At 57.2% G+C, this 25,373-nt stretch overlaps 4 protein-coding genes across 4 annotated transcripts; all 4 read right to left on the bottom strand.

The window, feature by feature from the left end:
- Nucleotides 1–963: 963 nt before the first annotated feature.
- Nucleotides 964–9,366, bottom strand: JKF63_04482 (uncharacterized protein; the record flags this gene model as incomplete). Its single annotated transcript, XM_067900467.1, has 1 exon — nucleotides 964–9,366. The coding sequence occupies one exon, from the start codon at nucleotides 9,364–9,366 to the stop codon at nucleotides 964–966; it is 8,403 nt and encodes a 2,800-aa protein (XP_067757296.1).
- Nucleotides 9,367–10,716: 1,350 nt separating this feature from the next.
- Nucleotides 10,717–12,909, bottom strand: JKF63_04481 (uncharacterized protein; the record flags this gene model as incomplete). The annotated part of the gene is made up of 1 exon (XM_067900466.1): nucleotides 10,717–12,909. One exon carries the CDS (start codon nucleotides 12,907–12,909, stop codon nucleotides 10,717–10,719), a length of 2,193 nt encoding a protein of 730 aa, XP_067757295.1.
- A 3,740-nt stretch (nucleotides 12,910–16,649) lies between these two features.
- JKF63_04480 (uncharacterized protein) lies at nucleotides 16,650–19,097 on the bottom strand (the record flags this gene model as incomplete). Its single annotated transcript, XM_067900465.1, has 1 exon — nucleotides 16,650–19,097. The coding sequence occupies one exon, from the start codon at nucleotides 19,095–19,097 to the stop codon at nucleotides 16,650–16,652; it is 2,448 nt and encodes an 815-aa protein (XP_067757294.1).
- Nucleotides 19,098–23,357: 4,260 nt separating this feature from the next.
- On the bottom strand, nucleotides 23,358–23,900 carry JKF63_04479 (uncharacterized protein; the record flags this gene model as incomplete). Its single annotated transcript, XM_067900464.1, has 1 exon — nucleotides 23,358–23,900. One exon carries the CDS (start codon nucleotides 23,898–23,900, stop codon nucleotides 23,358–23,360), a length of 543 nt encoding a protein of 180 aa, XP_067757293.1.
- Between the last annotated feature and the right edge of the window lie 1,473 nt (nucleotides 23,901–25,373).

The raw sequence follows: 25,373 nt of genomic DNA, 5'->3' as shown, positions 1-25,373 counted from the left end.
ATGACACTCACACACAGATACACACATTCGCGTGTAGGGGGGTCTGCTTTACGATGCACACCAGCGTGTTCCTCAGTGTTGAGGAGAAAGAACAAGTATTACGGCGAGGGGCCACTGGACTTCCACTGGCCCCCCGCCCGCCCGCCCGCCCTCCCGGGCACAAGGGGTCATTGGAGGCGCGCACTCTGACGCCCCTACAAAACCGAGGGCCGGAGGGAGGGAGGGGGAAGTTATTTGACAAAACCGCGCATGTCTTTCCTGTTTTTACTTTGCAACGACGCCAAGAATGGGCACTGACGATGCGAGTTACGCTCCGGCCATCGAGAGGGGCATGGAGCAGGGGGGGGGGTGCGAAGGCGTTGGTGTTTCTTTTTTGTGCGTGGTTGTCGTTCATGAGCGAGGAAAGGTTTACCGTATATGACTATAACAGCAAAATATGGAGCGCCAATACATTGATGTTCACACACGGCCAAGAAGGGAAGTCCCCAAACCAAAACGCACCAAGAGGGGGAATAGGGAAGCTTTGAGATATAATTTGGGTACATCACATATACGGGCGTCTGCACGCACCTCAACATCGGCAGACAGCAAAGATCGTGGGAAGACATTACTAGTGAGTGAGTCAGCCAGCCTGTCCACGAGGGGGTGGGGGGAATACTATACATCACACCACAGGAGAAAGCAAAATACTTCAAAAGGCGGAGAAACACACATGAGCGTCCGACCCTGTGGGGGGGGGGGGAGGAGGGAGGAGGGAGAGGGAGAAGGGGGGGGGGCTTCAACCAGCCAAACATAAGACAACAATTGTCACATGCGGAGATCAAGGAGAGACGGAGTCGTCATAAACTCGTTCTCCGCCCGCCCACGTCATCGCTCTCCGTAGTCAACGAAAAAGTGAGAAGGGGCTTCCAGACGCCCACCTACGTGTTTCTCCATGCTGCAGGACCGCACATGGCTGGGGCCTCAGTTGGATGGCCGAGATTGGTGGCCAAATTTGCCGAGCACGCGGAAAGTCCACTGCATGTCCTCCGTGTCCACCACAAGGGTGCCCTCGACCTGAGGGATGCGGGAAGAGGGGTGCACCGAAATCTGCAGGCTCGTGGCCGTAGCGATCCCTCGCGGTGCAGGCACAAAAGGAAGCAACACCCCGTGCGCAGGGGTCACACTAAGGTCCTTGGAGCTGTCCGCCGTGAAGTATGCAAAGAACGTTGAGCGGTAGGGGAAGACGTTGTAGAGGTCGAAACAGGCAGAGGTGACCTCCTTGTACTCACCGCAAAGCACGATGGTGTCGTCGACAGGGGCTGCGGTAGACTCCAGCAGTACTCGGTATTGCCACATGCCGCCTTCCGGGCCGCGCAGCACCACCCACCCGGACCCGACGAGCGGCCGCAATGGAACGAACTTGAGCCTCAGCTCAAACCCGTCCGGATACGGGCTCGGCATGGTCACGCTACATGACATACTGGCCGATGCAGCAGCCGAGTAGGAGTGATTCGAGTCCACCTCAAAGTCCACGGAGACGGCATCGGCAAGATCCGGTGTCAGCCCAGGTGCGGGCACGTAAACCGTTTCGACGCACTCCGTGCGAGAAGCACAGCGCAACCGCAGGCACGGTTGAGACTGCCGATACACGCAGTGGCCCTCGATCGGGTAGGACCATGTGACGTCACAGGCCTTGTCGTGGCGCCTCACCGCTGGACGAACCTCCACAACAGCGGTATGGCGCCTCACCAGAGAAGGCGTGAACACGACAACAAGCGACAGAGAGGCACCGGCTGCCACCACCCCGCTTGGGACCGAGCGCAGCGCGAAGGTCTTCGTGTCCCCACTCAGGCGCACATCCAACGCGGTGTCTCGCTTCAGGACATTTGTGAAGGGCAACAGTAGTGTTGTCGATGTTCCGACGTTACAAGTGCACGTCAGCGGCTCAGCGGGCAAAGGAGCGGTGCCCGTTCCGAAACATTCGTAGCGCCAGCAGCCAAGTTCGTGGTTGCGCAAGGTCACCACAGCCTTCTGCTCAACACCGACACAGCGAGGTGTGAAAACAATGTCCACAACGGCCTCCGAGTGCGCGGGCAGGACCACTCGCGGTGTATGCAGCCCGAAACACGCCGGGTCCTCCGACTCCGCCGTCAGGACAGAGGCGACATCACTTCGGTTGGGCAGGTACACCTGCATGGCATGCGACTGGCCCATGGGGGTTGGCGGGAAAGACAGCCGCTCCGGCTCCGCTTCCGTCACATTCATGGTCAGCTCGTACCAAAACTCACCAGCGATCTCGCTCACCAGGGAGAGCCGCCCTGTCGACTCACCGGCTTGGGTCGGCACGAAGAGGAGGCTATAGGTGGCAGATGTGCTGGGTCCCAGCTGGAAGGTGTTCGAGCCGTGCAGCCCTGTCCCAAACCGGTGCACCTTGAAGGTCAGTGCTACATCGAGCGAGTTTGTCACTGAGATGTCCGCCACCATCGGTGTCCGTACGTTTGTGCGGAGCTCGACGAGGCCCTCCTTTTCCGGTGGGTCCACGTGCAACTGCACTGCATACCACACATACCGCCCATTGGAAGCAGTGAAGGTGACGCGGCCGCAGTAGTCACCGCCGACAGTGGGGGTCACCTTCAAGGCGAAGCGGCGACTGGACGCTCGTGGGATGACAAGCGATGCCGACTCAACCTCGCAGCACGTCAAGTCCGTCTCCACAAAGTATGTGGTGTCCTGACTACATATGTTGGGGACCATTATCTCTAGCGTCTCACGGTCGCGCGCTCGGCAATCTAGGGCTAAGATGCCCTCGGACAGCGGTGGCTCTGCAGTGCCCACGAGGGTGTAGGTGTGCTTCTGTCCAGTAGTGCAGTTCAGCAGCACGAGCGTAGCCGTTTCCTCTCCACTGATCCACACGGGGGCGTACTTGATGGTGTACTCCTTCGACCGCCCACACGGCACACGAACGTCGTGCGACCCAGAGAACTGAGCAGAGCCCTCCCACGTAGCGGTGAAAAGCCAGTCCTCACTGGTGCTGCTGTTGCACAACGTGATCTGTTGCAGGATGCTCTGGCGCGCCGGACATACGAACCGTAGCTCTCTCCGGTCGCCTTTCGGCACGCACTCTCCAACGATCAGCACGAGTCGCACATCGGCCTCTGAGACTAGCAGTGCATAAGTGCGGTATACCCCGACGCTCTGCGGCTCAAAGGTGAAGGACATCGGCCACGTGACCACTGAAGAGGGAGTGGCGGATGCCAAGTACGAGCTCTCCTTCGCTGCAAAGAAGGGGTTGGGGCCCTCCATACGTTCGTTCACAAAGTATACAGCATAGCTAGCCCCGGTGAGAAGCCGACTGAGGTCAGTGCGCTGCGCGCTACGCGCGCGATCCTCGTAGAACTTCACACAGCGCTCAAGCGACGGGTTGCTGCTCTTCACGTTGAGCGTAGACGTGCACATCTCCCCAAGCTCCACACGCAGTTCCAAGTTGCCGTCGACAGGTTTGGGCCACCCACTCGTCGCCTCCACCGCCCACGTGAATTCGCCCTCGCGCTCCTCCGAGAAGGTGAGCAACAGACGGTAGACCCCGCGTGAGAGGGGCGCAAAGGAGAAGGGCAGCCGTGTCGGCTCACCGCAGCGCAGCGAGAGCACCTCTGTAGAGATGGTGAAGGGGGCATCGTGGTGTTTCCGCCAGAAGGACAAGTCGTCGTCGCGCATCCACGGTGCAGCGTCCTCGGGTTTCCCGGTGGCGTCCGCCGCCGGTGTCGCCGGCGGCAGACGCATCTGTGCTAGTTTAAGACTCACAACACAATCAACGGAGAAGGGGTTAGGGATTTCGAGCTCCGATTGTAGACACTCGTACTGCTGCGTTTCCACGTACACCGTCTGCAGCGGCTCCATTGTTGGCGTGACCTCAAGATGAAAGACAAACGGGGCTCGCTCCGCCGGAGGGACCTGCGAAGAGCAGTCGACCAGCACACACTGCCCGATTACCGATCGCTGCGTCCGTGGAATGATTGATAACGTCAGCTGCGTCGAGCTGCACGGTGCCACCGTCAACTTGTCGGTGTGTGCCTGGAACAGAGGCGCATCTGGTAGAAGAACACAATACTCGCGGGGCTCAGAGGATGTGTTTTCTACGGTGACCGTCTCCGTCAAGGTGGTGAGGGCGCGGCCGTGAAAGTGCACGGGGACAGCGTTGGTGAACTTCGGCAAATACACAAAGAGGTGCGTGAGGAGGAGGACCATCTGCGTTGGGGGGGCCACCACGAAGGCATCGGCGAGAAAAAAACCTGGAACCCCTAAAGTTTGCAACAGACTCAAAAGAACTGCGGCGTGACTCTCGCTGCTCTGCTGTGTGGTAGAGACGACGGCCTCACGAGCCTGGCGTATCAGCACTGGCACGTACACCAGCACAACAACAATTAGCGCCCGAGCATCGCGTAGGTCTTCGAAGCACTGCGGCGGTGCAGGCGACAGGCTCTCGTGTAGATCAGCGTTATCACCAGCCGCAAAGGCTGCGACGCAGGCGGACACCCAACGCAAAAGAAGCGACTCGTCCTCGCTGTATATGTTGCTTCGGGTTAGCGAGCGTTGCGACGTCGAGGGCCACCACCCAGACAGCACCGCCGGCGCTGGAGCAGTCGTCATCACCCGCACCTGCGATACATAGAACAAGCGTAGACACTCTCGCATCACGGTCACCCACGACGCCGTGGCGCGCCGCTGGAACACCAACTCCAAATCACCCTCCGCCGCACTAGAAAGCTCCTCCAGCGCGGAAGGGGAGTGCACAGCAAGGTGCTCCACAAAGACGTCCAAGGGGAGGAGATACAGCAGTTGCGTGTGGCTCAGGCACCCACCGCAGGAGCGCACGTATTGAATGAGGGAGTGAAGGTGGCGCAGCTCCTTCGGGATGGTGCTTGCAGAAGCACTAGGGGGACTGTCCTTCACCTCCGATGGCCGCTCTCGCCGCGGCCCACCCTGTGCCCCCAGCGAGCCATGATGGCCACGTTTCTGCACCGTTGAAGGGAGCTTCGCACTTTCTTTTTTCCGCGTATGCGGCGCACCGGTCTTTGAAGACTCTGCAGCCTCGCTTCGTCGAAATCTCTTCCCAGTGAACTGATACGTCATGTCACCAATGATCCCTCCGCGAGTCGCCTGAAGGGCCTCTATCAAATCCTGTACAGGAGTGCGGCAAACGAACGTGTTCCACCACGCCGTTAGTCGCGCTCGCTCCACCTCCCAGTTGACGTCCTCTTCGACTGCGTCCACGAGGTCATTCTGACAATCCTGCGTAGAACCCAAGGAAGGGGGTAAAGCGCACACTATCGGTAACCCTGCTTCACGATCGGAGTTGGGGTCACCGGCGCACCGCTGTAGCACGTACGAGCTGTCGTCGCCCTCGCCCGTGGCAGCAGATGTGATGGTGATGGAAGTAGTACGGCTCATGTATGCCACAAAAGCCTCAGTGGTGATGATCGAGTTCAGGGCGCTGCCGCTGATGGCGATATCAATGAAGCCCCCGGCGTCCGTGCGTAGCCGGACAGAAGAGCGCACACAAATTGGCGTGGGACTGCAAAAAGTGAATTTAATGGGGAGAGTGTCACGCGATGAAGCACCCATGAGGTGGCCATCGGGAAACGATATCCGCAGCGGCGGGTCGCAGGAGCCGGAGTAGTCGACACGCACGGCATCGTAACCCTCGTTGTGGAGCAGAACCGTCGTCTCAGCGGCGACGCCAAGTGGCACAGCTGGGAACACCAGTGAGGTGCGGTCGCTGCGCACGCGCGGCTCGGTTGCGAAGGCGCTCATAGTACAACACGAGCATGGCGCCCCGGTTGGGCTCTCCATCTCCCCCTCGGTCTTGAGTAGCACGCGCGCCTGCATTCGCCCAGGATGTGTGGGCAAATATGTGATGGTGACGGCCTGCTCCTCTCCCACGCCCAAGACACCGCGGTGTGGCTCTACCAGAAAGCTCGGAGTGCTCTCCTCCACATCCAGCCGCCACACGATCGGTGTCGTCAATGATGAGGATGGCAGCGCCCTCAGGTCGCCGTACCGGACGAATATCACGCACGGCGGCGGGCGCTGTCCCACCACGACATCGGGGAAGGATACCGTTGTCGCGCTCAGTACAACCGGCGGCGCCAATGCGGTGGCCTCCACTGTGAACGGCGGCAGTGGGTGCACCATGTCTGCACCAAGCTGATGCCATCGAACAGAACAGCACTGCGTCGCAGCAGCACGCTGAGGGTTGAAGGAAAGACACAGTGCGTACTCCGCCAGCGGCGGCACCACAAAAACTGCATTTGCGACGCCGACCGGCTGCAAGGAGTCGGGCAGTGTGAGCGAATGCAGAGACCGCTGGTGAGACAGGAACCGCGATCGATGTTTCTCCGATATGCCTGCAAGCGATAACACACTGCCCACTGTGTCCTGTTGAGCTTCTTCCTCCAGCACAGCCGATTCCAGCGAGTAGTACGTGCACCCTTCTAAGTTGACCCGCACGGCGGCGGCCACGTCGCCGCCGTTGCGCAGCGTCAGAGAGCGCGACTGTGGGCAGCCGATGTAGACGTGACCAAAATCCAAGTGTGCCTCACACTGCACCTTCCCATTCAGCTCCACAGACAGCGTCGGGGCCACAACGGTCGCCTCCACACGTGCCACCAGCGGACGCCGCATGCCAGCAACACGGCACTCGATCATATGAGCCACCGCACCTGCCATCTCGTGTCGCACCCGGACCGTGAGCTCCTCCGTCTCACCAGCACAAACACGTCCCTGTGATGGCGACACGGTCAGCCACACAGGCAAAGTACCAACGAAGAAGTACGCGTTCGTCTTGCCCTTGTTAACCAAGGGGAGGACCGCTACGGCGGGGACACCCGCTGCAATGCGCCCCAACGCCAGTAAGCCAGACGCGGCAACCCCTTCCTTGGAGGCCGGAGCAAGTGAAAGCGCTGAGAGGGCCGCCACGGATGCGCCCCACGTACAGCTCGTGGGTGCCACTTTTCCATCCAGCAGCAGTACCTTGTTCTCCGTTGCCCCCACCACCTCCAGGCGTACTTTGCAGGAAGCCTGCAGTGTGCCAGGAGCAGGGCGGAAATGAAGTGTTGCGCAGCGCTCCTCCCCAGCGTTCAGCAGCCCCGTCAGCGGATCCACTTCGAACTCGCACGACGGCGAGGGAAAATTCCAGCGATACGCCGCGGCGCAGTTGCCCTTGTTCGTCAGTGTCACTTGCGCTGTGCACACAGGCTCCTCGGACTGCCCTGTCAGTGACAGCACTACATGCGTCTGCGAGAGGTTCACCTGTACTGGCACCACCTCGGCCTTCACAGAGAAGCGTATGTGATGTTGTTGGTTTAGTGTGACGCGCATGACATGCTGAAAGGACTGCACCGTTCCGGAGCACAGGTGGACGTCGAACTGCGCCATGCGCTGAGCTGGCACAACCTGGCTGAGAGGCTCCACAGTCACCGGCCCATCCGCGTCGGGAGCAACTCCCACCTGGATGTTGGCCTTGGTGCCGTTGAACACGAAGAGCGACGCCACCGCGTCAGCGTCGATGGTGACGCGTCCGAAGTCCAGCGACTTGCACGGCAGCACCACGTTCAGCACCTCCACTGGCGTTAACTCACGCCTGCAGTCCCGCCGCTCCTGCGGTGTGAGCGGGGCGGGGTGAAACCGCCGCTTCCCCAAAGAGGTCACGTCAAACACGGGCGGGGCGACATGACCACTGCAGCCACTATGCACCGCCGTGTCCTCTGCCCTCAGCACCGCCGCGGGAACCTGTCGGGGGAGTGAGGGTGGTATAAGCCCCTCGGCTGGGATCATACCGAGATCCACCGCTCCTGGCACGACGACCTCGACATCAGATCCAGAAGGGCGAAGAGCAGCGGACGTCTTGGCACCTTCGCGGTACAGCGGCGTGCCCCGCAGCTCCACCACCCTAGTCACCGTGTCGTTGGCGATCACCGTAAGCGTCTCGACATACGGCTCGAGGCGATATGGGCGAAACGCCAAGCGCAACGTGGCGCTTCCGCCAGCAGCGACCACGCCGCGGGCCGGCGTGACAAAAAAGTGTGGCGGCCACTGTACGGAGTAGCGCATGGGCAAGTGGGCCACCCCATTCGTAAGCGTCAGTGTTGACTCCCTCAACTCCTTCACAACGCAGGAGCCAAAGTCCACAAAGGAGGTAGAGAGGCCAACAAGGGTCTCACACGACGTGCCCACCATCCGAAAACTCTGCGTCTGCTCCGTCTCGACAAACAACACGGAGAAAAGAGCCTCGTACTTCTGCACCTCGGCGGCCTCAGCCGGCGCATTGCTTGAGGCGGTGCTCCAGCCGGTGCGACGCACCTTCAGCGGTGGTGCAAAGAGCGCCGTGACAGCAAGACGGCCCTGCGGCGGCAATCGCCCTTGGTGAGGCACAAGGCGAAAGGGCGCGGTTCCGCCTTCCGAGAGGTCGTGCGCGGTTCGGATCGCAAAACTGATCGCCTGTGACCCGCCGTTCACCACCTCCAGTTGGCGTTTCGCTTTGTTGCCAGCATACGTCTCCGTAAACTCCACTGAGACCACCTCCTCGTGCGTCTGCGGATCGAGAAGGCGACTCCGGCAATCCACGACCTCAGCCTCCACCTCCAGGAGATTTGGCAAGCGGTGCCCATTCATTTCAAGAGGGATGCGCCACGTATGCAGGCCAGGAGACAGCGGCTTCAGCTCCAATGTGACGGTTGTGCAGCTCTCTGCCGCCGCTGTGACATTCCTGCTGCTCAGTGATACCCCGCACGCCGCGGCGCCACCATCCCCATCTCCTTCGTCCAACACAAACGTAACAGCAGCGTCCTTTCGACCGCGATTCACCAGTGTCAGTGTGCGCGCAGGACATTCGAGTTGCTGCTCCACCTTACCAAAGCTCACCTTGGGAGGGAACTCCACCAACGGCACTCGGCACGCCGTCAGCGGCACTTCGAGGCGGCCGTCATCGCTGCTGAGGATCACCAAGACATCGGCATAGTCCTGTGGAAGGTGGGTGGTGAACTCAACCTCGACGGTGTGTGCCAATCCAGGTGCAACACGCACCGAGGCACCGTTGACGAGTCGGAAGATGCCAGGGTGTCGAGCGGGGGCCACAAAGCGCAGCGTCAGTATCTCGTCGGTGCGGTTGCGCACCTCTAGAGGCATCACATACGTCGTATCTACATCGTAATTTATGAACTCCGCCGTCGGCGGCGTCACCTCCATCCGCACCCTGGGTGATGATGCAGCGGCGAGCCCGATCGATGAAGCGGGGGAGAGGGATTTAAAAGACTTCTTCGTGTTTTTCTTCGCGCACACAGCGCCCCGCGATGCGGCGTGCCGCGTGGGTGCTGGAAACGTCGACATAACTACTCGTGTTTCCACACAATGGTCCCTCCTGCTTAAACGCCTTATTCTCCACCAGCCTGCACCCTCCTCCCCCCCCCCTCCACACACACTCTCTCTCTCCCCAAGGACGACTTAGAGAGAGGGACGGAGAGAGTTTGACTGCAGTACTAAAGCGGGGGGGGAGTGCGGAAGATAGAGAGCTGGCTGGCACGAAGTGATGATGCAGTGACAGCAGAGCAGAGCTTTTTTGTGTGTGAAGGGGTGTGTGACACCAGCAGCTGCCTCGTTCTTACCACTAGAAAGTCTGGGAAGTCACGCCGAAGGCAAAATACTTCGCACACACACACACGTGCGCGCACATTATGTGGAGGGGAAGGAAATTTTTTTTTGAAGCCATCAAAGTGTGACGTTTTAGCACGCACGCGCACACCAAGAGCAGCACGAGAGAGAGAAGTGAGGAGAGACATGGAAAGTAGCCAGGGGTTCGAGAGACGAGGAGAGGTGAGAGAGGCGGTCGCGGACAGACGAAGGGAAGATGATGGGGCAAATGGAGGAGACTTACGAGTGTGAAGCGCCTTTGCGACGCGTATGAGGAAGCTGTAAGGGAGGGGGGCTGGAGGAGGAGGACTGGAGAGGGGCTGGAGATTCGCCGTGCGCCGCCCCCCCTCCCCCCCCCCTCTGATGAGGTCCCTATTGAAAATATTAAATGGAATAAACCAAGAGACAATGTTAGGGAGTCTTGTGTAGGTTCCCCGCCCCCCCCCCCTCCGCTTACGTCCTCAGCACCTTCCCTCCCCTCCCGTATCTACGTTACAGCCGTGCCTCACAGGGCATGTAGTACACACGGAGCTATTGGACGGCTACACCACCACCACCACCACCCTCAGCAACAAACACATATATGCAACTATCGCTTCGTTGTTTAGGCTACGCCTACAGGCATTTACTTGCAGATTCGCCTGTATCTTCACCGGCACTACTTTAGTGATAGATGTGACTCACCTCCCACCCACTCTGATGTGCGTGTGCGTGTCGACCATGTATTAAGAGAGAAAAACATCGGCCGCCACACAAGATGCACGCGGAGAAAATTCGATGGAATGAGCGAGTGAGTGGGGGCAAGAAGGAGGGGGGAGGAGGAGGGGGGAGGAGGAGGGGACGGAGGGACCCAAGGCAGTGTTAGTCGTCATGTTAGAGTAATGGCCAAAAAGAAAAAAAAACGGCGAGAGAAGGGCAACAGCGCAGGGAGGGTGTAGTGCAAACACCCTCTCGACCAACGTATCAACGGCAGCGGCAGCAGCAGTGGTGGTGGTGGGGGAGGAGGGAAGTGAAGTGAAGGGAAGGGAAGGGGAGTACACCCAGTGGCAGTCAAATGGGCCTCTTTGGCTGCTGCAACACTTTCATCGGACGGATCTGCACATGCCTCGATGTGTCAATAAGGTGTGCCTCACCATCATGGAGAGCCGCCTCCTTTGTGAGGGTGTGCAGCGCGCCAACATGTGCGGACATGACACCTAGAGAAGTAGAAGCAGAGAGTGACCAGTTCACATAGGAGCTCACGAGGCTGACACAATCGGCGATAGATGCCTCGCACAACTCCTCCTCCTTGTTGTACGGCTGAGACGCCTGTACCAAACCCTTGCGAATGCCACAGTAGAGAAGAGAGACTGCCCTCGCGGCCACGCAGAATAATAGATGAGCGGCACCAAGCGCCCCACCCGCCAGAGCGGCCTTCACAGCGCCACAGATATCTGCAACGTAGCGCTTCTTCTCCAGCTCTGAAGTAAACGGACCACGGCCGCTAGTCGAATCAAAGAAAGCTGCCGAGGCAACGTCGAAGGCAGGTAGTCGTCGCAGGCCGCCGTGTTTCAGCGTCGGCTTGTCGGCTAGTGAGGACGCAAGGGCGAGAAGACGACCGGCTGGCGCCTCCTCCAGCGATGATCCGCGGCGATTACGTAACAATTCAAGCACAGTGTAAGGATGTAGTGACTGAGCCACAGAAGCGTAGCGGACACAAGCCAAAGCGTGCTGATGTCGGTCCGCGTCGAACCGCTCGTTGATCGCACTCAAGATCTCGTGCGTGAAGCTGACTTCGGATGTCGAGTTGCCGTCCTTGTGAACGTAAACAGAGTCGCGCACGACATACGAAACACTCGCTGCGGTCCCCATGACGTACTGCAGCACGGCGGCCTTAATTTCTGCACCAGGAAATTTAGAAAGACCCCCGGGTGTCGTCAACGCAACGGGCTGCAACGGGGTCGATGACGTGTGTGGAGACCGGGCGGACCGTTCGAGTACCGCACCATTGGTCTTGAGGATACCCGTTATCGACGACTCCTTTCGCCTCTTCGTCTCCTGCTCCCCCGACGAGCTGCCAACCGCCGTGGTGGGTGCGCTGCCAGCGGTGCCGGCACTCGCAGTCCCTGCAAGCAGGGCAGAGGCCGACTCACTCGCAGAACCGGTGTGACTGCTCTTCACAAGGTATAATGTGGAGCCAGAGAGCACAAAGACGCTGCTGGCGCCCGCGACCATCATCACACGCGAGCCCGCCTGCGAGCCCGCAAGCACCAGCTCATTCGGTGAGGCAGCGGTCACCTCCCGGAGAATGAGAGAGGGACCAGTGGCAGTGTCGCACAGCCACACGTGCGTTCCGTCGGCGTCACTGCACAGGTCGCAGGCGGGGCCCACCGCAGCAGGCGAGGCGCCGCTTACCGCCGCTGCAAGCTCCTCCGATGACATCCACTTTGACATCTCACGCCCTTTGGTGGACTGAAGGGAAAACCCGGCGAGGCGTTGTGGTCCCCCCGCAGCGGAGCCGCACAGCATCAACATTTCTTGCCTGCTCCACCGCACTGTCCACTTGCAGACGCGGGTCTCAGCGGGGTCAGAAAGAAAGGATGAGGAGAGCAGTGTCCCAGGCATCGCAGTACGACGCACCACAACGGCAGATGTGGAAGAAGCACACACAACTGTGGCCACGAACATGCGCCCAAGTGTGAAGCACGCCACGTATATAGTCTTCTCGGTAGTCGCACAGCAGCTCACAGATGAAACTACATCCACAGCCGCATCCACATCCCTTGACCATACTGGAAGCGCACAGGAGCCCATTCGTGTAGCGATAGTGGTTGCTGACGGGGACGGGTCCAGTGAGTAGAAGAGGACACGACTGGGAGTATGCAGAGCGAGAATTGACTGGTGAAAAATGTACATGCTACAAATGTCCTCTGAGACCCCCGAGATGATCTCAGCGGGGGCGGCATCACGTGAGGTCGCCTCGGTTGCACCATCCTCGTCGGCTCGCTCAGCAAACACGGCGTGGGTTTCACCCTTGCGCATACCCCAAACCGCCCGCACGCGAGCGACAGGTGCACCAGGGGTCAGCCATGGCACAAAACTGTCTGCGTGGTGTGGGGGGATGCAAGTGGCCTCGTCCACTTTGGTGCCCTCTCTGTGTTGAATGAGATACGCCGTCCGGCGGTTACAGGCTGCGATCACGTCGCTGCATATGTACAGCAGGTGTGTGCAGTCTGTCGCCCGAAGCGTGGCGATGGCTGTCATTGGTGGATAGCAAAAACAAAGAAAAACGTGCTGGGAGATTGAAGGCGGATACACTCGTACTGCTGTTGAGGTTGGAGTGGAATTGGGAGGATGCGCTATGCACAAATAATGGAGAATGGAAAAGAGAGAGAGAGAGGAGTCGGCCGAAAGAGTTAAGCGTTGATTAGCACAAGTGAGAAGACCACTCTGGTGAAGGGTCACACTGTGTGTGTTAACGGATTCTTGTATGTGACACAGAAAGGAGGGGAGAGAAACAAGATGTAGTAACGTTTTAGTGAGCTGGTCGAGCACTCAGAAAAGACACGCACACACACACACATGTGAGAAACGAGAGCAGCGTGTGCGGGGGAGAGGGGGAGGCAAGAGGGGAGGTGAAGTGACACGAGAAAGAAATGGAGAGCAAGGGCGCGGTGTATGTATGATCTGAATGGAGAACCTTGAGCTCAGAGAGAAATCCCTCCCCCTCCCCCTCACGTCCCCCCCCTTCCCCGCCTTCCTCGGAGGAGGTAAACCTATGAAATACTGAAAAGGGGGTGGGAAGAGGTATAGCCTTCATTGTAAGCCCTCCACTCCCTTCTCCATGGACCTGCTCTCCACATCCGTTCCCCACGTTGTTGCACACTTCTCCCCAGTGCTTTTTTTTTGGGGGGGGGGCTGCGAAGCACGCGTGCGGAAGAGGAAAACGGTGGGAAAAACAATCCGCAAGGCCCATAGAAGGAGCGTAGGTGTCGAATAAAGGGGTTGGGTGGGGGTGGGGGTGAGCCCCGCCTTCCACACGACAGACCTACCCGCTACACAGAAAAGATGCGCTCATATACTCCGAGACGCACCTCGTTCCCAAGAGGAGCGTGAGAACCGAGTGCATGTACGTACGGCTCTCTACGGCGAGGGCCACGGTGTGTCTGTATGTTTTTTTTAGAGTAGGTTCATGAAAGAGGAGAAACAAAAAAAAATGGAGGAGGGGAAAAGATGGGACGGGAGGGGGGGAGGGGAGAGCGTGAGACCCCAAACATTTCGGTACGCCAAACCACCACGGACACGACCAAAAAGAGGGAATAAAACGCGCAAAGCCCCTCTCACCCCACCACACCCCTCTTCGAGGAGGGGGACAAATGAGCCGAAGGAAAAAATGTGAAACGACAAAAATGAACGGCAGTGGAGAAGAAAAAAAGAGACGAAGGGGGGAGGGAGGGAGGGAGGGAGTCACGTGACACGGGGGAGTTTGGCGATCTAAGCAACCCAAGCAAGACGTGAAGGGAGTGGAAAAAAAAAGAAAGAGATGTGTGATAACGAGAATCGAGCAGCGTTGCCCTCATGCAAACATGACACACACATACACAGGCGCATACACGTGTTCACTCATCCTTTCACTTTACCCTGTCTTTCTTCTTTTTTCGAGATCGCACGTGACGCACGCTAGCTGCCCGCCTCACCAGACTTCCTTTTAGAGCCGTTCCCTCCTCACCCACACATCCCTCGTTCCCACCACCACCCCCTTTCACCTCCTTTTTCTTTCGTTTATGTGGTATCCAATCTTTGCTGTTTCTGCAGTATTGATGCTGGCGTCGAGGAGCGGCTAACTGAGACGGTGAGAGAGATGCTCCAATACGCGCAAAAATAAGTGTATAGAGAAACTGGTCGCACACTCGGAGGAGAGGGAAGGGGGGAGCGGGGGGGAAGCGAAAGAAATAGCGAGCGAGCGAGCAAGTGAAGCCCTCAGACACGCATACCATCTACTCCAAACTATACAAGACCATGTGAAGGCGACACAGCCTACACAAATGAAGATATATTTAGATGACTATATATATATATATATAGGCACAATACATCAAACACACGCCACACAACAGAGGAAAGGGGGGCTACCAGAAAGGTGAGGGAGGAAGAGGAGGACGTAAGAGGCACAAATACACACGGGCAGATGGAGGCAATCGGCATCCCAACTGGCCACATTGACCCAGACCGCGGAAAGCTTGGGTGCTTTCGTGGTTAACTTATATAGAAGAAGGGGGGGAGAGGGAAGGGGGAGAGAGGGGGAGAGGAAGGGGGGACATGCTCAATATAACTTTTAAGAGTGTATATGGTACCCAGACATACACGCAGCTTTGCCCACCCACCCACCCCACCCCACCCCCCGTCCAGAGAGAGGGAAGAGGAGGGAGGGAGGGGAGGAAGCCGCAGATACAGAGAGAGGGATACTAACGCCAGAGCGCAGAGGCCCCACACACGCACGTAAAAGGAGGAGAGAGTATGTTTGCCCTTTTTCTGGTTTATGTAATTGGTTCACTCATCTCTCCGTGTCACTGTTGTAGGTGACATGGTGTGTGTGTGTGTGTGTAGGCATGTGAAGAAGAACAGTGACGGCAACACTCTGCACATACTTCACTCCGTTCCCTCTCCCCCTCTTTTTACCCCATTCTTTTAGGACTAGATGGGGGGGGGTGATGACGCTACAGTGAGGCGCACCCGCACACCTGCACATCACATAACAGCCGTGAGGGGGGGGGGGCTGCGTACGAGGAAGAAGTGGAGCGGCAAGCGGGGGAGGGGAGGGAGGGAGGGAGGGGGAAAACACATCGACCAAACAGAAAACAACAACGAGACCGAAAAAGGTAGGTAAGAAAACCTGGCAAAATAAACGTGGACAGAGAAAAAGGGGGAGGGAGAGGATTGAGGGAACATGCCCCATAATAGCACATGCGACAATCTCCTCCGCCTCCCCACCCCCACCCACTCACGACCAAACAACCCGAGCTCCTTTTGCCGAACCCGCGCGCAAGCATGTTCTCCGCGTTGCAAAACGCAGAATGTAGGAATGCATCCCCCCTACTTTACGTGGTGCATCCTAAAGTAGAAAAGAAGCACAAGAAGCATTCATCATTGCAGACACACAAACGGGAGGAAGAGTTCCCGTCTCGCTCCGTTATTGAGAAAATCATACATATACACACCCAGACACAAAAATGGAGTAAAAAAGAGTTGGGGTGGAGAAAAGGGAGATGAGTCACCAACGGCTGGAAGATGGGGGGGGGGGAGAGAGAGAGATGCCGTACGTGAAAAGAGCGCTAAGGTTGAAACGTGGGAGCAAACAAAAACGTCGCGGGGTCGGAAGAAAAAAAAAACCGAAAAAGGAGAGCAGTGAGATGTCCCGCCAAGATGCAGCGGAAGAGAAGAAATCGCTCGGTGAAGAGAAAATAAGGTAAAACGAAGCGAAAAAAAAACAGTGAACAAGCGTGAGGGGAAGAGTAAAAGAACTCCACACTCTTGCACACCCAGTGCGCAGTCGCACATTCGTGCACAATGACAGAGCCTTGTCACAACACGCACACTCACGTTTAGGTAGAGCAAGGTGTTTTTCCTCCCCCACCCCGTGCTTCCATCCTCTGGAACACTCCACGAAGTGTCTCACCGCCTCACCTAATTGTTGTGCTCCGTTACGTTTATTCCGTTGGCTATGAGACGTAATAATCATACACACTCGAACGCATGTGCACACAAACGCACATATATGTATATACAGAGATACATCTATATACACACATACATACGTGCACGAGCAGAGGGGGGAAATTTGTGGGAAGGACCGATGGTGATATCCCCCAACCCCCCGCCCTCCTCCTCCCGTAACACGCAAGCATACAGAAACACAAACTCTCAGGCAAAATAAATCACGGCGGGGACTACTGATATCCAGCAGGTGATGCAGAGCGGGAGGGGGGAGGGGAGGGCATCCTTAATTACGCAAGCACCAGCGTCTCCGCACATTTTACGATCCGCTTGGACCACGCTGGACACTCCCTCTCTGCCGCCAGGAATTTCTTCAGCTCCGGTTGCAGCTTTTGCCCCACCGCCTCCATCTCTTCACAGACATCGAAGGCGAGCTGCAGCGTCGCCTCCACCCCTGCGAGTGCAGCGGCGTTGTCCTTGGGCATTTCCGCGGCCGAAACAAGGGTGAGACGAGCGAAGGGCTCCCAGAAAGCTCCCTGGGATACGCTGTCGGCGCTCTCCGACCCCAGCATCGCATCGACCTCCTGCTCGTACAGGGGCATTGCAAGCAGTACCGCTATTGCGGAAAGCTCGCGCGTGGCAGAGAGAGCCAACAGCGTTGCGCGCAGCACCTCACGTGTGTTGGCGGTGGTCGTCTCCGTCATTCGTACATTAAAGAGACACGTGGGTGTGACGAGACGTGGAGAAGACATCGAGGTGGGCGTCACGATCGTGTTGGTGCTCGTCACCGTAGCCCTGAGGTTCAACGTTTTTCCGGCGGGAGCGGTAGACGCACCGACGACGCTGCTCTCGTGGCTCCCCGTGTAGTCCAGTGGTGCGGCAAGAAACACTGGATGAGCACCGCTGCTGCTCATGAGCGCCGGCGTGGCGCGGGAAGTCGGTCGAATGATGAGTTTATCGATGTCTATGTCATCTTGCTCGTAAATTGCAGATTGCGGTGGGGGAAGCCCCTTAATCTCATTCACCAACTTGGGCAGTCCAGGGACAGAGAAAAACTCGCCCGCAGGACAGTCGTGACTGTACACGACACACGTCAATGGGTCACCATAGACGCAACCGGTGTCAATGCCGCAGGCGTGCGCATGCGCCTGAAAGCCGGAGTAGGCGTCATGGCCGAAGATGACCATCTCAGGCCCTTTCCAAAGCTTCGCCCAGGGCTCCCCCTCCATCCCCTTGGCGATGGACTTGTACATGCCCGGTTTGTTCGGCACCAGCTCCAGCCGGCGCAAGTGCATCACCTCCTCGACATTTTGGTTCTCGATAGTGTGCTGAAGATTGAGCCCAGCGTGAACGAGGAGGACGTTATAGCGAGGAATGCGCACCATATGGGGAAGACCACGCAGGTAGTACTCGCAGTCCTTCGGTAGCTTCTGGGCCAGTTGCTTTACCGGGTCGCGGAGGTCGTCGGGGGTGAAAGGGCGCCGCCGCATACGTGCGCAGCACTTCAATAAAGTGTAATCGTGGTTGCCCAACACTCCGTACGCGCCAAGGCGTTGGCAGGTGCGCACCACACCAATGGAGTCTGGCCCTTTGTTCACGTAGTCACCGGCGATGAGAAGACAGTCCTTGCCTTGCACGTACTTTACCTTCTCCACTAGCTGCTCCAGCTGATCCACGCAGCCGTGCACGTCACCGACTATGATGTACCGCCCTTCTCGTGGTATATCCGGTGCAACTCGGATAATGGGCTTAGCGGCGTCGAGGTTGTCTATCGAACCGAAGGCGTCTAGCAGGAACTTGTTGGATGGGGCTGCCGGAGCCTTCTGAGGCTTGGTAGAGGAGGATGTCGCCTGTGCAGTGTGCGCGTTATTCGCCGCTGTCACAGAAACCGCAGGGGCTGGCGACACAGACGACGAGGGCGCCGCTGCATCTGGTCCTGTTGCCGCTGTTTTTTCTGCCGCTGCCTTCTCCTTACGACCTCCTGCCATTTTTCCGTTCTTCGGCCCCTCGATGACAACTGCGCCCTTCAGCACCGCGGCCGGCTCGACCAGCAGTGGCGGCGACCGGGAGGCACGAGAAACCTTACTGAAAAACTCCTTCACCTTCGGGTTGAGCGAACCGGGCGCGGCGGGGGTGATCGTGGGAGCGGTAGTTGTCATGGACGTGCCTGCGGCAGCCTCAACAGAGCGTGGTTTGGGTACAGCGACCGTGGGGCCCTCCGCTGCCGACTTGGATGCCATCTTTACTGTTAACACCGACGAGATGGGTGTCGATTTGGCAGCGGCGTTGCTAGACGACGGAGACTGAGAGTGAGCCAGCTGTGAGACGAGCGACGAGATAATGCTAGCGCCGCCATTGTCGAGGTTGTCACACAATGACCCGCCACCTGCAGCTGCCCCGCTATTGACCAGAGACCCTTTACTTTGGGCGAGGAGTCGGCTAATCTTGTCGGACACAGACGAGGGGGGTGACTCTGGGTTCTTTGCGTCAGTGCGTAAGACTCGATTACCACGGCGCTTCTGGTTCCCTTGTGCCCCGTTCAGCTGACTCTCTGAGTGACCCAACACCGACGCAGAAGGAAAGCTTGGCGGACTTGAGGCCGTGGGGTTGGGATGTGAGTTAAAAACGGAGAGCGTGGGAGGGGTGTTGCCACTACCCACACGGTTACCGACGACAGAGCCGTCGCTTAGACGCAGGCCGCTCAACTGGCTCAGCAGACTACGGCTCTTGTCCTCCATGCTGAACGCAAGCACAGAACGCTGTGTCTAAAAGCACGTGAGAGAGATAAATATATATATATATAACAAAACTGGATTTTTTTTTAAAAGGAGGTGGGCGCGCTTGAGGGTGTGGAAGAGAAGAAGAAAAGAGAGATGAGGTGGCGGCGAGGGCAAAAAAAGGGTCACGGACGCACGCACGCACACACACACACACACACACACACAGACTCGGACGCAGGGCGAAAACGGAAACCGGGAAAGAAAAGGGCCGGCAGGCCAAACCATGCAAGAACAAAAAGCGGAACAGAAAAAAAAAAGAGTGGTGATTGACTGACTTCCCCCTCCCTCCTTCTCAGCAGAAATGCAAAATACACGCACACCCCCCCCCCAAAGACGATGCGTAGAGGGAAGGTATACGTGCGGAAAAACTGTGAAGGCAACTCGTGTCAACCGGTGCCAGTGAAGAGAATGGCGGGGGGGAGGAGGATGACCAACACAGAGAGAGGTTGGGATGAGGTGATGGAACGAGGGAGGGGTGGAAAACGACAACGCGGACACCACAGGCGATGATGATGACAAAAAGAAAGAGCAAAAAGGAGAGAAATCACAGCGCACACAATATTTTTTTTTTTGGCAAGCACCTGAGGGGGAAAAAAAGCAACAGAAATATCCTTTTTTTTTTAAATGGGGCCAAAAGCAGCCACAAACCACACGCAGCAAGTGGATCTACACACAAGTGCACACACACACACACACGGAGACGCGAAGACGAAAAATGCACGAAAGTATGACCCGCTGAAACAAGAGATCGGCGTAGACTTCGCGACTACAAGGGAAAATGAGAAGAGCAGACGGTAGCTCGAACAGACGCAGATGGGTAGATACACCCCACACACGAATAGGCACAGGCTGGATCGCACGACGGGGGAGGAAGCGAGTGAGAGAACGACGTCTACAACAACAAGGCAACCTTTAATATGAAAAACGACACACACAGACACAGACACACACAGGGTGGACAAATACAGACGACAGAAACGGGCTGAGAGAAAGGGAGGAAGAAAAGGGAGGGAAGTGAAGAAGGGGAGGCGTGAAGTGGTGCAATCGGCCCACACTCAGCCGAAAACAAACAGAAAAAAGGAGAAAAAATGAATATTACCAAAGATACAAAGAGGTGCGCCACCTCACATACACACGGGAGAGAGAGGGGGGGAGGGGATATACAAAAAGGCGAAGGCGGCGAGAGAAAGAAGGGTAATGGAGCAGTCACACACAATCGACAGCCACAATAGCCACTACAGCGACAGCAGTGGCAGCACAGGGCTAAAAAATCTTAGCAACAGGAACGACAAGGAAAGACACAAACACAAACAAGTGAAGGGTAGAGGGAGAAAAAAAAAGATCAATAACAACGCAGACACAGATTCACAAACGGACGTACTTGCCTTTGCACGCACACGCAAAAATTGTTGTGCGTGTGGGGGGAGCTGCCGATACGGGCCTAGGGGGAGGGGAGGAGGGAGTAAGGGGCAGGGGGAATACCTCGACCTGCCGCGTAACTTTTCTCACGATGCGTGCACACGAGCACACACGCACACAGCCACACAGTGCCAGAACAGGGGCGAAGCGACACAAAAAGAGGCTGGAAGACCCACAGTGCGCAAGAGAAAATCACAAAAACTCACGTCTTGCACACACGCAGAAAAACGCACACACAAAGAGTTGGTAAAGAGACTGAAAGAGGAGTAAAGGTACGCTTCTGATACTCCGCGCGGGGGAGAGGGGGAGGGGAGGAGGGGAGGGGGGGGGAGTGCCTCGTGTGTATCACTTATATGTGCCTAAACTCGGCGTACAATCGATTCTATGGAGACTTGCGTATCTCCACGAAACCCACGTACACACACACACACAAAAAAGAGCTCCCGCAAAACAAAAAATTACCGCCGCGAAGGTTACGAACCAAAACACACAGGAATTTTTTTTTGTGTGTGTGAGAGAGAGAGAGGGGGGTAAATAAAGCCAGGGAAAAAAAATGATGACGTGGGGTGAGTGAAGAAAGGAGGGAAGGGTAGCGAAAAGGAACGGGTACCACCGCTGTTATGCAGCGGCCCCTTCTCTTTTTTTTCTGGAGGGAGGGGGTACTCCCTTCTCTTTTTGGAGATGTGTTTGTGTTTGAGCAAGTGTGTGTGCGCCTGGCTGCTTTGGTCGGTGGTGAATGCCCCACTGAAGTGGAGGTGTAAAAACAAAGGGAGAAAAATAATTTTTTAAGCGCACACGAATGGCGGGGCGGGGCGGGGCGGGACTTCTTTATTCTTCTCTCTCTCTCTCACCTCCTCAAATGGGCAAGCAAGAGAAAAAAAAGAGGGGAGGGAGAGGGGGGTCGGAGATCGGGCTCTGCTTTCTATTTTTCTTGCTTGCCCCTTTTAGGAGAGCGGAAAGCCGCCGCCTCGTGGTGTTGCTGTAGACACAAGAAGAAGAGGGGGGAAGAGAGAGTGTGTACGCGAGGGATCAAGCAAGTCAAAGATTGGCTGGCTGGCTGTGATGAGCGTCGTGATTATAGTTGTGACGAAGAAGTGGGGAGGTACCTAGACCTGAAGAAGGACCTTGAGAGTTGATACAGGGAAAAAGCTTGGGGGATGGGGGGGTGAAGAGGGGAATGAGGCAGGTGAAGGAGAGAAAAGGGGGGGAGGGAGGGAGAAAGTTGCACAGCAGCCTCGAGTCGCCGTGGTATTTGACCAGCTACGACACACACACATAGAAAGAAAAGGGGGGAGGATGTGTGTGGGTCGATGGTGAGTGAACAAGCCGGAAAAACCCTCGTGTTCGATATACACTCAACGAGTGCGGAGAGGGAGTCGGAGCGCAGGGTGAGATGAATGAAGCTGAGGAGCGAGCCACTCGTGCTACATACACATTGAAGATGAACAACGGGGTGGCGTGCGAACCGCACCCCACCTCGTGTTGACACGACTTCTGGTTTGCCAATGTTTCCTCTCTTCCTTTGGTTTTGTGAAGCCGTGTACAGTCCTTCACACAGTGAGCTGTCCTCCGCGCACAAAAAGCCGTGGCCCGCGAAACTCGATAGTGCCTGTTGAGAGTCGATATGCAGAAGCCCTGTTGAAGTTTGAAGCATTTCTATATATAAATATATATAAAGGGGGGAGGGGGGCAACAGACAGCAGCGGCAGACAGCCGACTCAGAGAAGTTGCCATGTACTCCGTCCAAAAGTAGAAATAGGACAAAGGACACCCTTGAGCTGGACAGCACTGAAACTCTCTGCCACATACTTTGTGTGGAAAGACACTCTTCTTCTCGTGAAAACATAGACGTGAGCACAAAACATATCGGATGCAAACCCACACACACACACACACACACACACCTCCGCCTGGGAAGGGGGGAGAGGAGGATAGACCTCCCACGCCGCTGGAGAAAAGGGGGAGGCTGATGGGCTACCCTCCCCCCCCATCCTCCTCCTATCTTGGATTTTCCCTGCCGCCACATCATGCTGATCAAAGGTGCTCTTTGAGAAAAGTGGAGCGCCTCTGCGCAGTCGTCCATCGTCCACGCATAACCGCACGTCCCTCCGTGAAAAACGTCTGGACAACGTCATCGAGTGCAACCAACTTGCAGTTCGCAACGTCCTCGTCCGATGCCGACTCGCTCGTAGCGTGCCCACTCTTGCTCCACCCACTGGGGCAGGATATCACGTAGCACAAAGTACTTGTTCACGACGTCTGCCATATTGCAGGCCTGCCTCAACGCTTGCTAGGCCCCTGCAACTGGCTGCATACCCATGAACCATGTGGAATGGACGCAGGTAACAAGTGTGCTGCAGACGGCCCGGGTGTACAGTTGAATGAATGGCATCAGCAGAGAGATCGAGCGAGAGTAGCAGTCGGTGAATGATCTGCTCTAGCCGCATCAGAAGACGCGTGCAATGCTGAAGGACAACTCGTACGCGCTGTAGAGACTTCCATCGTGACACGGCAGCAGAAGCAGATGAGCGAGCCTGTCTCTGCAGTAACACAGCGACTGCAGCATCATGCGGCATCCGTTTCACCCCAGCTGGAGGGGCAGTCGACTGTGAATCGCGTCAGCGCGGCGAGTGAATCGCGCTTTTGTCGACACCGACTGCAGGTGCACAGCGTTGGAGAGGAAAAAATGCGGCCCGTCCACGGAGTCAATGTAAGCATCTTCGCGATTGGCATGGGGGGACCGTTCGCTGCTTCACTGACGAGGAGGAAAGCACGAAGGGGGCGAACACCACCGACACGTCACCCCTCCAGGCCCGTCCGGACACGCCGGTCGTACAGCGGCGCCTGCGCAATCACACGTGCGCCCAAGGATGGCTCACGTGCCTCTACACGCCTCTCCCACGACACCTCACCGTATTCCTTCAACAATCCCGTTGTCGCCGCCGTGTAAGGGCGCTCGAGAAACTCAGTCCTGTTCTGGGCCGGGCACACTCGCAGGTAGACGTTGGTATCACCTTGTGCGCACACGGTCACCACAGGAGAGTGCAGTGCCACGGTGCTGAGAAAGTCCGGGGCTGCTGCGCAGTGCTGCAAGTACACTGTGCACTCCGGCAGAGTGAAGAGGTAGACGCCACAATCTACGGCGACCGCCAACAACACCTCCGACATCCCCAGTTCACCGCTCTCCCTTGCACGCGAAGGCAGGCGTTGCACCGACGCGTCAACGGAGATGAGCCTACTTTCTCTGCGTTGCGGTGGCGACACGTTCTCCAGGGTCGTGCTAAAGACGATCTGCAGTGGGCTACCCGCTACCACTTGCAGTTGCACGCCCTCTAGTGGCATGAAAGGTGCACAAGAGAAACACCGACGCGGTGTGGTGGGAGGCAGTGGACGTCGATGTCGGCACGGCTGCCATCCAGTGAGCAGCGCAGTCACACAGCACCACCGAGTCCAAGATAGGTAATGTTGCAGTACGCACAGTTGTGAGTCGCGTTGTGAAGTCGGCCTCGGCCGCCACCGTTAGAATAGACACCTCTCCGTGAAAGTGAGTCGCCATCCAGCGCGCGTGCGTCCCAACACACGGCAGTTGGCGGCAGACACTGCACAGGGGCACCGGTGCCCAACGCTGCCTGAATGGTGCAGGCTGCCATGCACTCCCATGACGTCTTGGACACGCAGTGCAGCTCTGGCCTGAGTAGTGGAATTCGGTGCCGGCGTAAGCGCGCATGTAGTTGCCGGTGTGCCAGCAGCAGGTGCGCAGGTTGTCCCCCGAGTCGTGACTGTTAGCCCCACGTGTGCAGGATGGAACCCACTCCACGTGGACAACAAAGACGTGGTTCACAGAGAATCGAATAAAGCAGGTGCTCACCCCATCGTTGAGGCCCATCTCAGGTGACAAAAGAAGACTGAGCGCGTCAGGGCACCAGAGCCGCATTCGCTGCACCACGTACCAGTGATGCTCCTTGCTGCGCAAGGACAAGGGTCGCACCTTCCATGTTGTACACTCGATCAAAGTCGGACACCATTGCATTTTCGAGGGCGGAGAAGATTAGCCTGGTAGCGCACCAGCAGGCACTCATGGTCCCGCGTCAACACACCAAAGCATTGATTGGCCAACGCGAGGAGACCAGAGACCCCACAGCTGACATCCAACACGTGGCCTCTAGAGCAAAACTGAGACCCCAAAAAAATGCGGACAAAGTAGAATTGGGTGTTGCAGTGGCGGGCGCGAGGTCATACACATGGATCTACTCTGCCATGGTTGCCAGAACAACTCCCCGGCTACCACACGGAGCTGGCATCGCCGCATCAGGCTCCAGCCGCAGGACGCACACCGCGTTTACCGCGGTGAGCTCTATCAGTTTACTCACCGCCAGCATTGCTGCACCGTCAGAAAGCGTGTGTGTGTGTGTGTGTGTGTGTGAGAGAGGGGGGGGAAGTCATGAGAAGCAGTGAGGAGCAGAATGACGAATACCGGGCCGTGCCCGCTCCTCACGATGCGGGAAGCCCAGTGTGGAGAGATCGACCAAAACGAGCAGGGGGAGGGAAGAAGAAGAGCAGCATAAAAGCACAATGGCTACATCAACCACAGGAGGAAGATAACACGAAGCAGAGAGCAGAAAGCACTCCTCTCCACGCCCCTCCCCCCTTACACATAAACGAGTGTACAATAGAGCGGTGTACGTAATCATACATGCAAGGCCGCGCCCATGCGCAAAGGAGGCACGCCTCAACGCCTTGATAAAAAAGCTGAACGCGTATGTGATGTGCAATGCCATTTTGGCACGTCGGCAATAACGCCAAGAAGATCAAATG

This window comes from Porcisia hertigi, chromosome 22 (assembly GCF_017918235.1).
Source record: "Porcisia hertigi strain C119 chromosome 22, whole genome shotgun sequence".
In the NCBI taxonomy this organism is placed as follows: domain Eukaryota; phylum Euglenozoa; class Kinetoplastea; order Trypanosomatida; family Trypanosomatidae; genus Porcisia; species Porcisia hertigi.
This window is presented reverse-complemented; position numbering and strand designations above follow the sequence as displayed.